The following is a 12436-nucleotide window of genomic DNA, read 5'->3' as shown; positions in this document are numbered from 1 at the left end:
TCTGTGGCTAAATTATAGGTCTACTCCTGGTATATTATTCTGAATTATTTCATTTCTTTCTGAACAGACAGCAGTAATTATATAACTGTGGCAAAAGTATTTCAATTCATGAGAGGTGCTGCAGCACCTCCAGCACTCTTCTTGCGGCTATGATTCTATAAGGAAATAAATTATTAAGTTCAACGCTGGAGAGATGAGAGTTGCAGGCTCATGTCCATCAGAGCAGATAGAGAGAGCGAGATCATAGAATGGCACGCTTTTCCCTCTCACAGCAATGGCCACTCATTGGTCTATATAGGCTACAATGTTGCACAAACCGTAATCCTGGGCCGGCCTATCAAAAAATAAATCAGGCACGTTTTCACATTACGTTATTTAAGGGGCAGGAGCATTACAGAGGAGTCAACATTAATTAACTCTGATTGCCTTTACTATAATTTTTACATAGCAAACAGTGACAATTATTTTTCATGCCACAAGAGGTACCAGATCCTGGCAAATGGGTTCCGGAACGATACAGTCAGAAAATGAGATGGCTCAAATCAAGCACTGGTTGCTGTGTTCTCTGTTGGCTGGTAATGAGATAGGTTTTAGAGACAGGCACTGCCCCCTGAGAACAGCAGCCCCCCCCCCCCCCCCAATGGCCTGATTAGAATATTAACTGCAGACAATGTTAAGCCCTGGAGTTGATTAATGGAATGCGATCATATCCACCATACAATAGCAGGGGACTGTACCACCATCTGATCCTGCTACTCTTTGATCGGGTTATTGCATGCATGTGCTTGTTTGTGTGTGGGCGTGTGTGTGGTCGTGTCCGTGTGCGTGTGTGCAAGCATGCATGTGTGTGGGTGTGTGTGTGTGCTTCACAAGGACAATAAATCCCCATGGTACTTAAGTAAATCAGATTGGACTGGTTTGTGCTTGCCTTAAAGATCCAGTCCTGTCTACTCTGGAGGAACCACTTAGCCCTGCTGGGATTCTGAGACAGAATTATAATTCAACTGAGAGTAGTTTTGAATAGAATGGCATGGTCAATTGAAGTAAATTCAAACTGTGAGGAGGTCATTAATGACAGACTTCCACGTCTTAAGTCTAAAGATGTTTATCCACGTTTATATAGCCTCTGTTTAAATCATAAAAAGCTTGTTTGGACAGGTATATCTCTAACACCACACCACTCTATCTTGCCATTTGAATCAGTGGCCATTGTTGTGGTTCAATTCACAGTTGAGCTCTTGTTCTCATGAACCAAATTCTAAACCATGATGACCCCCATGGTTATTGTCCAGAGTCAATAACGAATCAGGCCTGTTGTCACTGGCCCACCCTGCCATATGAAACAGGTGCTGACATTCTGGTCTGTAGTGTCACCATGTCAACTATGGGTGCGTTTGTAAATTCACTCTGCTGATCTGAGCCGATTTCAGAGCACTCTCTTCTGAGTGTGCCAGAGCGCAGAATAACTGATGAATTTACAAACTCACAACACCCCTTGAATCTGACCGGTGTCAGTAAACATCGGTAAAAAACATGTCATTAAATTGTTGCCAGCAGCACAGTTACAGTCACTAATGTCCTAAATAAAATGAAAACAGCCTAACCAGCTCAGCTTGGGTGAGTAAAATTGTCAGAGTGAGGTGTTTTCTCAGTTGTGTCTGGAAGTAGCTAGCAAGCTAGCTAACTTTAGCATGTTAGCTTGGATGCTTGATAGCGGTTGTATTGTCTGAATGCTCGGATCAACCTTTTTTTGGTGTATTTTTGTTTTAGTCGTGCAGAAAAGAAGCAAGGGTCACACTTTATGTGAATAGTCCGAATAGTCCATCTGTAGATGCTCTACAGATATGCTCTACAAATGGTTATACTATCAACAAACTATCTGTTGATAAGTAACTGCTTGCCAAGGTTACGGTTAGGTTTAGAATAAGGGTTAGGGGTAAAGGTTAATCTTAGGCTTAGGGCTAGGGTTAGGGTAATGGTTAAGTTTAGGGTTTGGATAAGGGTTAAGGTTAGGGCTAGGTTTAGTAGATAGTTAGTTGAAATGTTACTGATAGTCTGTAGAGCAGGGCTCGCTAACCCTGTTCCTGGAGAGCTAACCTCCTGAAGGTTTTCAATCCAACCCTGTTCCTGGAGAGCTACCCTCCTGAAGGTTTTCAATCCAACCCTGTTCCTGGAGAGCTACCCTCCTGAAGGTTTTCAATCCAACCCTGTTCCTAGAGAGCTACCCTCCTGAAGGTTTTCAATCCAACCCTGTTCCTGGAGAGCTACCCTCCTGAAGGTTTTCAATCCAACCCTGTTCCTGGAGAGCTACCCTCCTGAAGGTTTTCAATCCAACCCTGTTCCTAGAGAGCTACCCTCCTGAAGGTTTTCAATCCAACCCTGTTCCTAGAGAGCTACCCTCCTGAAGGTTTTCAATCCAACCCTGTTCCTGGAGAGCTACCCTCCTGAAGGTTTTCAATCCAACAGCTCATCAACTAGCTAATTATTAGAATCAGGTGTGCTAGATTAGAGTTGGAGCGCTCCAGGAACAGGGTTGGAAAACTTTGCTGTAGAGCACCTACAGATGGGCAATACCAGGGGTGTCAAACTCATTCAACGGAGGGCCGAATGTTTGCAGGTTTTTGGTTTTTCCTTTCAATTAAAACCTAGACAACCAGGTGAGGGGAGTTCCTTTCTAATTAGTGCCCTTAATGCATCAATCAAGTACAAGGGTGGAGCGAAGACCTGCAGACACTCGGCTCTCTGTGGAATGAGTTTGACATGTGGACTATCCAAATAAAGTTTTACCGAAGCAAGTATGTTTATGGTTGCCTGTTGGTACAATGGGAAGATTGTCAGTTGTGATGTGACACTTGAGAACTACTGCTGAATGGCATGACAGTTCATTTCAATCCCCATTTATAAATGGCAGCATGATCAGTTATATATGGCAGGAGGATCAGTTAATTCCCACTTATATATGGCAGGACGATCAGTTAATTCCCACTTATCTTATATATGACAGGTGGATCAGTTAATTCCCACTTATATATGCAGCAGTATCAGTTCATTCCCATTTACTGTATATATGGCAGGAGGTTCAGTTAATTCCCACTTACATATGGCAGCAGGATCAGTTAATTCCCACTTATATTTGGCAGCAGGATCAGTTATTCCCACTTATATATGGCAGGAGGATCAGTTCATTATTTTTTAGGTATTGTATCTAACTCTGTCAGTATGGATGGGAGAGTTCACCGTGAGATGCAAGACATACTGTTCATCTGTAAAACTGTAAAACAGCCACAATTTGTCCAAATTGTTTTTTTTTCTTGTAACAATGGAATTTTCTTGTGCCCTCTTGTGGCATTCTGCAGTGGATGAAAATAGTTCTAGTAACTAACAAAATTCTAATCAAATACAGAATAATTTTGGATACTGTAAAAACACTACTACCTGGTTGACTCTCCTCACGGTTGCTTCCTGATTCCATACCAGCATGTGTGTGAGCAGCAGTTTGTATACAAACACTAATTAACATCCCAGTAGCCAGGTCACACGCCACCTACTGGCCGTTGAGATGAGATGGCGTGTGCATGGCATAGTTTTGTATGGAGATACAAAAGACAGATTGGCCACCTGCCAGTCCTTCCCCCAGCCCCATTCCAGCTGCCCGGTGTGCCAACCCCCGGGAGAGGGCAGTGCCAGGGCTGTGCTTTAGGACCATGCATGGTCGCGTAGGCTGTTTGGAGTGTTTATCCGGCTGGATATATATATATAATGTCGTCCCCCCACTTCTAAAACCAAAGTTGCACCCCTGCAAGGAACACACTGGCCGTTGTTTCAATTGGGGTCGTTTGTTTCCAAATGTGCTTTTGTAATGTCTCAAACACATAATTTCCTCACATTACCATAATTGAATTGAATACAATGTTTTTTTCTATTAGAATTTTTTATTTGGTGTTTAAATGTGCACAGTATTTGATACAGTACATCCACTGTGTTGTAAATATCATAGGATAAGATCAGTGCCAATTTTCTCCAGAATTTATAGCCTTGGACTATAATTGTACATTATGACTTTGTTCTTTCATTCTGCCACTGATAATTTGCTCTGTTAAGTAAACTCGCCAACTGCCAAACAACTCTACAAAACCAGCGTGTGTCCATTTGACTGTACATATCACCGACTCACCTTGTGTACATTCAAAATTCTAAAAGGAATGCTCTTGTGAATGGAGTTCATTAGGTCAAAATTAACACGCTAATAAGTCCTTTTTTTCTTTCTCATAGTGGTTAGGAAACATTTCTCATGCAGAGTATTAACCTCATCAATACCAGAGCTTAGATAGAAAACATCAGCAACTAACTCTTCTGGCAAGATAAGCATTTAGGTAAGCTGTGCACTGTGTGTTGCTGTTGAGCCTCTGTGACTGTAGCAGTAGTGAAATGGCAGTATTAAATAGAGGTTGACTTGGGAATCCTGGGATTTGCAGTCCAAATGTCTAGGTGTCTATCAGAGGAGGCCATAGCTCTACTGAGCATGTGCCAGAGCCCCTGCCCCCTGGCCGAACCCGAAGCCCTTAGGACCAAAGGATTTGGCATAACATGCTGTGGATGAAAAGGTGGTAAACTTTATATAAGAATGTATTTACACATAAAAGGGATATACATTTATAACAGATGCTACAGTTGAGCTTTTTCTCCAGTATATTTACATTCCGTTTTGGTGAATTTATTTAGCTAGGCAATCCACGAGTTGTTTACACATGTGTTTATCAATAACTCTAAGACAAGTAGAAGTTCAGAACAGAGTATTTACACACCTTTAAAAAGACACTGCACTGTGTGCAGTTCTCACGTTTACTCTACACTTTAATTGAATGCATTTAGGCAATTGTGTCTTTGCTATCTATTGTACACATTTGTTTTACATGAATAGAGTATACACACCTTTGCAGTAAATTTCTCCATCTTTGTCGGCCACAGTGGTTGACTCCAGCCCCTTGCCGCATTTGGCACAGCGGAAGCAGCTCTTGTGCCAGGACTGAAGGAGAGAGATAAGGAGAAGTAAGTGTTGTTCTGTATTAGAACACAGACAGCATATACCCCTGCATCTATTTCACTTGACATGAACTCTACAGCAGCCAAAGATACATGTAGTCATTTAGTACTTTTACATACGGTATACAATGTTTAGTAGAAGCAGGGTTTTGAGAGAGCTCATAATCTTGCCATTTCCTCTCAAAACAACCTGATTTGCCAAAAACTCAGACTTACATTTCCACCTCCGAGCACCTTCTCGGCAGAGTACACAGCCTTGGCACAGCGCGGGCACACGTCTGAACTGCCAAACTTGGTGGCCAACTTGGAGGTGTTGGGGTTGTTGGTGGGGCAGTGGGCTGCTGGCCTGTGGATGACAAGACAGGTTTGTTATGATTACTCTACATATTCAGGCCTTGATGTTTGGAGTACTGCTGTTTTTTCCCTGGGTGACCTATGTCACTGACCAGATTCCACTCACCTGGTTTCCCAGGTCTGATTAGAAGGGAAGGGTGAACATCAGCAGTGAAAGCCCTGGGGTGTAATCATTAATCCAAACACTACTAAAACAAGAGTTTCTATTCGACAAATTCAGGCAGGTCCCTTCCAGTCTCATTCCATTTGCTTTTGATTAAGAAACGTTTTGCAACAGAATTGACTTAATGAATACGCCCCTCGTATAGAGTGTATACAATATTAAACTCTCTGAGATTCCTTCCTTACTCTTCAGGTCTGATTCCAAGATGTGCCCCCGTGTCCATGCTCAGGGTGCCTGCTCCTCCACCAAAGCCATATCCTTTTGGCCCATACTTCTTGCCGTAGCAGGACTTGCAGTAGATCTCGTCCACATGACAAGCCACTGTTGTGCTGTCCAGGTTCTTCTTACATGCCACTAAGAGTAGAGTAGGAGGTAATATAATTAGAAATATAGCGAAGAGCAGCAATGAACAGGGTTCAAACTATGACAGAAAGGACACAAGATCAGTTGGATAACAAAGCAAATCACTATCATGTAGGAATTATCTTCCTTTAAGTACAATCAGTGCATTATGAGAAGAAGATTTGTAAATTATTTTTAGCATTAGCATTAGTGCTAACATGTACAGCAATGAATGTCTTTGAATATATATATATGATTAGTTAATTTCATTGATCGTGTCTTAGTGTTAAACAAGGCTTTATGTATTTCATAGCTTGACATTTTTATCCACTTTAGCAGGAATTGTTGAGCGCAGTGCTCATTCCAATATGCACTAACTGGAGATAAAGCTACAAACATTGTAGCTTGATGTATTTGGCTCTGTCAAGAGTGGAACACATGATCTTACTAATTGTGAGAATGGGTGGTCTCGTCAATTTGTTCAACGGTTTTTATATCCGTTCATCATGATCCATTAAACCTCATAGCATAACAAACTGTTTGATACTAATATATAAATGTGCTTTTCGTTGTTCAAAACATGCATACAACATTGTGTAAAAGTATCTTAAAGTAAAAAATGCCCACAATCTTCTGAAAACAGCAAATTCTTACATTTATGGGAAATATTATGATAATGGAGTAAGTTACACACAATTTTCCTTCTAGTTGATTTTAAACACAAATAGTTGTTTAGATTACGCATTTATCTTATATTGAATTCATTTTTTGGGGGTGGGGGGGGGTTGGTTGAACAAGTAAAGTACTAATTATATTCAAGTAAAGATGACAACTACATTTTTTATGTCCAAATAATTATATTTTCAAGTATAATTTACTAACAACTTGAATCATTTCTGACAGTGTGTTTGTAAGCTTTCAAATGACATGAAACTCAACCGTTTATCTTTTCCTGGGGCGGCAGGTAGCCGAGTGGTTAGAGCGGTGGGCCAGAAAGCTGACAAGGTAAAAATCTGTTGTTCTGCCCCTGAACAAGGCAGTAAACTGACTGTTCCCTGCTAAGCTGTCATTAAATAAAGGTTACATAACTAATTTACCAGCTGGTGATGTAACTATGCCGGATGAAACTCCATCCCACCTAAACAAGCAGAAATGGCAGGTGGTCATTTCAAACAGCTTTTTATTACAAATATATTTAAAACACAGGTAAATCACATTTTGGACTGTGCTTGGCCTTTAAGTGGTCAATGCTGTGCCATATCAGCAGCAACACCAGCAGTTTAGACGCTACAGTACAACACTAACAGTCTTAGGTCATTTTGTAGGTAAACAGACCTTGCCGTTTAATGTCTCAGTCCTTTTATGACATTGAAATGACACTGTGACATCACCACAGTCTGTGTTAGTTAACATTTGATCTTCTGACTCTGCGGGTGAGAGATGAGCCTCAGTAGCTCACACAAACACATGCTGTGTACCTTTTCTCCCATATAAGGGCTACAAGGCCTGTGACACATCCATTTCTCTCTCTCCAAATAAGAGCACACAAATGAGAACCGAAAACCTTTGGATGCTCTGCTTCCTCTCTGGGTGCCGGAATACTTCACATTCCATCCTGAGCTCTGGATGTCAGCTCAGAGTAATTGGTGCATTGGTAGTCACAGTGTGGTTTATGAAAGAACGCGATGACCTCACTCCGTTCACTTACTGCACAGAAAGCAGCACTTGTGGAAATATTTCCCTTCACACTGCACTTCCTCAGCAAAGTACACCGTCTTCTGGCAGCAGCCACACGTATTTCCTCCTCCCAAAGGCATCCTGCGGAGTCACAGTGGAGACTTAGTTCCATACATAGAAATAGAGTAGCAGGTCTGTACTTCCTGTTGTTTGACACTCAATGAGAATAGATCCTTACATAGAAATGAAGTCTACATCTACAGTCGTTGTCACACATTGGATGGGAGGAGACCTACAGACCTTGTGATTTGACCACAAAAAAACTGTGTGCAAACCAGTTATAGACTATATGGTATCTAGGACCCAGAGCTTTTCTGGTCAGGTGATCAAGAACTCTTCAAATGAGAAAACATACAGTATTTACACAACAGAGCCTGATTATCCATTGTAGAGACCCTTTCTAAATGTGTAGTATTTTAGGAATTTACCCAGAAAATGAACTCCCCTGAGTTAAATAAAAAGCATGAGCTGGCACACACCCAGAGAAAAATATTTAGTGTATACAGTAGGTGCTGACTAACAGTGAATAAACGATACAAATAAAGAGAGTAGCACACTCCATATAAACTCTGTAACAATGTGCGCTGAGAGTCAGGAAGCAAGTTCAGGGAGTGAGTGACTTAATCAATAAACAAAACGTAATACAAACCACAAACATCACACAGACAAGAAACAGAAACAAGACCGCCTGGGGAAGGAACCAAAGGGAGTATATAAGGTAGGTAATCAAGGAGGTGATGGAGTCCAGGTGAGTGTCATGAGGCGCTGGTGTGCGTGACGATGGTGACAGGTGTGTGGGATAATGAGCAGTCTGATGACCTAGAGGCCGGAGAGGGAGCACACGTGACAAACTCGCAGTAATTTATTGGGTAAATCACCAACGTTTATTGTGAAGGCACAGTGTGATGCTGAAACGTTGGTGATTTACTCAATAAATTACTGCCAGTTTAAATATTGATTGTGCTACTCTATTTTATAGCTTACTCCTCTGAGTCAAAACTACTGCAGGGCTTGACTACAGTACTTTATTATCTTTTATCAGGAAATGCAAAGTTCCTCCTGATGTTTAACAACTGCTAGGGAGGTTCCAGGCTACTCATACAGCACACTCATTGTATCAGCTGAAGAGAGGACGGCTCATAATAATGGCCAGAACGGAGCAAATGGAATGGAATCAAACACATGGAAACCATGGGTTTGATATATTTGATACCATTCCACCAATTCTGCTCCAGCCATTACCACAAGCCTGTCCTTCCCAAATAAGGTGCCACCAACCTCCTGTGCTTTAAATAGAGAACTACTGCTGAATTGAAATAATAAATTGCTGTTGAGTGTATTGTACTCGACTCCATCTTGTTGAAATATGAATCCTATGATGTCACCCAGACAGGCTCTAATCTGCCATTTGGGTAAACAGGAAATGGTCTGCATTTCATTTTGTAATTACACCACCATGTTAGTAGTCACTTCATGGCCTTAGACAGTCACTGACCCAGGCAGGCATTAGACAACAGAGATTAATGCAATAGAACAATTCAAATGCTGAAAAATGTCTATTGTAAACAACTGCATTTGACAATTTAGAGTATTATCCGACATCACCTCTATCACAGTAATCGCCTGGTTACCACAATAACAAGATCATTTATTGCAACATCAGCTTTCCTGTATAAAAGGTTGAGAGTGAAACTTGAGTACTGAGAAACAGAGATCATTTTGATCAACACATTGCATAGGAAGCTGGTCTTGCGACATACAGATGTAGGATCCTAATTTGAGCCATTTTGCTACAGCAGGAAAGTGATCCTCCAGCAATAGGAAATGTGAAATACTATGTGGATTATAATTAATGGATATTTTTTGTAGTGGTTGAAACATTTTTCATTAGGGCAAATCAAGTCTGACATTTTTAAGTGGAAATTACAAACTTTAGAAGCCTTTTTAAACCTTGAATACACTACACGTTTGCATTTCCTTCTGTGCAGAAACATTCTCAGCAACTATAGTGTGATCAAATTAAGATCTTACATCTGTATTGTACATACAGTACAGTACTCTACACGAATGTTACTCATCATATCATATCCTGAGTTCGTAGACTCCTTTCCTGCAGATGCTCAGGAAATAGAACCCTTAACTCACACAGCCAAACCTCTACCCAGTTCGATGTTTTTACATCTACTGGCCTTGTGTGCTGCTGTCATCCATCATGTTCTATAACATGCTGTCATCACTCCTCAGATTACATATATACTACCATACAGTATATAGCAGTCACCACAAACCCAGTGTATGGAATTATGATCAAGCTAATAAGTCATTACAATTAAATTAAATTCAAAAACATTTACATTCTTTCCCTAATGACCATAGCTTCTTTACCCTGTGTTGGACACAAGTCTTTTTGAGAAAATTATGTTTTTAGAGCAACAGATGTGATCTACCCTTCAAACTTCAAACTCACATAGATCTCAAAGTTCTCAAAGTTCTACTCTTGGCAGAAACTCAGCAGTCTTAAAAAGTTTCAGAATACACTCACTGCTCACACACCCACACTTCAGGCTTTGAAAGTGAAAAAGCAGAAGAATGTGCAGTCCCGGATAGAAATAAAAGTTTTGAATATGTTCTCTGTGGACTGTAACTGTATTCTATACATCATGAATGCAGTGGTTACAGTAGCCGGTAGATGTTGAAGATGGTCCCATCTTACCTGTTGTTTTTGTGTGTGTCTGTGTGGCCTGGCAGATACTCCCTGGTCGTAGAGTGATCTCTGATGAGTGGAGTTCAGACAAGTTCAGGACAGGTTTCAGTCTAAGACAGCAGCAGAGAAAGAAGCCAGGCTGGGACTGGGGGAGGAGGAGTCTGGACTGGGGGAGGAGGAGTCTGGACTGGGGGAGGAGGAGTCTGGACTGGGGGAGGAGGAGTCTGCTGGATACACACGTAGACTAAAAGAGAAAGAGAGGATGAAGGAAAAGCGGAAGAGACATGAGAGATAGGCAGGTTTGTGAGAGAGATGGGAAGAGAGGTAGAGAGATGCAGAAACAGGGTTAGAGAGAGGCTGAGAGAAAGAAAGAGAGAGTATGATAGAGAGAGACAGAGAGTGTAAGAGAGAGAGAGAGAGAGAAGCCCCATTTATATCTTGTGCTGATATGCAGCCCTTTGTCCTGATCTTTTCCACATTCTGATTGTGCCCACATTTTTAGACAGGAGTAGATGATTAAAAGACACATTGTGGTCTGATTGTGACTTCCTGACTAACTCCAGAGGTAGTCAGGCACGCATTGTGTCCGGATATCAATCAATTGTAAACAGACCTGGATGGTCAAACCATTTAAATCATTATCATGGCCTCTAAAATCATTGAGAGTAAGCACTATTGACTTATGGCATCAGTAATAGTCTTAAAATAAATACATTCATATTATTTTGAAAGAATGTCTGTCAAATAATTTGCGTACAGGGAGGCATCAGATAATCTGGTCACAATGAGGACACAGCGGATGGATAAGACACATTCTAATAATGGGTGTAGGCACGTCAAACCTTATTGATTTGATCACGAAAGTCACGTTAGGGCAAGGTGTAAACGAGACAAGAGAGAGCGGGAAAGAGGCAGAAAGAGAGAGAAGGAAAGGGGATGGTATGATGGAAAGAGGAGATTAGACATAATATACCAGCAGGCCAGTGAAGCCAAGACAGCCTCCTTCTAAAATCTGGTTTTACTGCCCTCTTCCTGTGATGGGTAGCGGCACCATTAAATTACCTAACTACTGTATCTTCTTCAAATCCAATATCCTCCAATCAGTCACATCCACAATGGCCTGGTAACATTTACTGAGGTATAACACAGCCAAGATGGTTTTCCCAGGCAGCATGTGAGACTCATGCTGTAAGGACTTCTTTTTACCAAGGGCGAGCTATGATATGCAAAGCAAAACATTGTATTTTATGGCTTGAAGATAAAACAGCTTCTCCAGTACTAGATTGGTTTGTGGAGTTCTCCAGTCAGTGAAGTGCTGAGTGCTGACCACTGCCTTGCAAGGTGTTTGTTATGATGATTGCAGACTGCAGGCATGTTTGCTGAAAGGATTACTCACTTTCTCCAGGGGCAGGGCTATTAGTGTCACGACTTCCGATGAAATCGACTCCTCTCCTTGTTCGGGCGGCGTTCGGTGGTTGACGTCACCGGCTTTCTAACCATCGCCGCTCCATTTTTCATGTATCCATTTGTTTTGTCTTGTTCCCTGCACACCTGGTTTTCATTCCCCAATCAATCTACATGTATTTATTCTTCTGTTCCCCCTCATGTCTTTGTGTAAGATTGTTTGTGTGATACGTGTTTTGTACGCACTAGGCTTGTGTGCGTTTTCTCTCGTGTTATTTCACGAAGCCTGTTTGTATACATTTGATGGTTGTGACTGTTTTTGCGCGTTTTACACTTTGCCTTGTTGGTTGGAGGTTTTTGGACGCAGCTGCGTCTTTCTGTATATTCTCTCCGGACTAAATAAAGTGTGCGCCTGTTCACAATTCTCTGCTCTCCTGCACCTGACTTCAGCATAAGTATGCACACGCCTGACAAAATCTTACACCACCATGGAGTCAGCAGGAGCAGGTACCCCGGTCAGAGGAGTTGAGGAGCGCGTCCAGGAACACGCGGCAATGCTACATCATCTCGGTGCCATGATGGATCGCGTTGTCCAGACCATGGACCGCTGGGAGAGACAGGAAGTCTCTGCAGCGCCTCGACCAGTGCAACCGGGGTTACCTCTACCCGTCCCGTCTGGATCCAGCTCC

General features: G+C 41.8%; 1 protein-coding gene across 2 annotated transcripts; it reads right to left on the bottom strand.

Annotated features, from left to right (window-relative positions):
• Window positions 1–3912: 3912 nt before the first annotated feature.
• On the bottom strand, window positions 3913–10488 carry LOC115207408 (cysteine and glycine-rich protein 1). Of its 2 annotated transcripts, none has more exons than XM_029774471.1 (6): window positions 10353–10488; window positions 7611–7720; window positions 5746–5914; window positions 5260–5389; window positions 4933–5026; window positions 3913–4590 (listed from the first exon to the last, which is right to left on the bottom strand). In XM_029774471.1, exons 2-6 carry the CDS (start codon window positions 7717–7719, stop codon window positions 4514–4516), a joined length of 579 nt encoding a protein of 192 aa, XP_029630331.1. In that variant the 5' UTR covers window position 7720; window positions 10353–10488; the 3' UTR covers window positions 3913–4513. The 2 variants fall into 2 exon arrangements, with proteins under 2 accessions (XP_029630331.1, XP_029630332.1); XM_029774472.1 differs by lacking the exons at window positions 7611–7720; window positions 10353–10488 and adding exons at window positions 7000–7040; window positions 7467–7603.
• Between the last annotated feature and the right edge of the window lie 1948 nt (window positions 10489–12436).

Source organism: Salmo trutta, chromosome 14 (assembly GCF_901001165.1).
Source record: "Salmo trutta chromosome 14, fSalTru1.1, whole genome shotgun sequence".
In the NCBI taxonomy this organism is placed as follows: Eukaryota; Metazoa; Chordata; class Actinopteri; order Salmoniformes; family Salmonidae; genus Salmo; species Salmo trutta.
Note: the sequence above shows the minus strand (reverse complement) of the source record. Positions and strands in the feature narration are given on the sequence as shown.

Bases quoted from the DNA above. Each gene is read 5' to 3' on its own strand.
- LOC115207408 (XM_029774471.1), bottom strand. From the start codon at position 7,719: ATGCCTTTGGGAGGAGGAAATACGTGTGGCTGCTGCCAGAAGACGGTG. The intron at 5,915-7,610 runs GTAAGTGAACGG...CTCTACTCTTAG, and splicing joins CAAGTGCTGCTTTCTGTGCA to TGGCATGTAAGAAGAACCTG. The intron at 4,591-4,932 runs GTGTGTATACTC...TTTCATCCACAG, and splicing joins TGGAGAAATTTACTGCAAAG to CATGTTATGCCAAATCCTTT.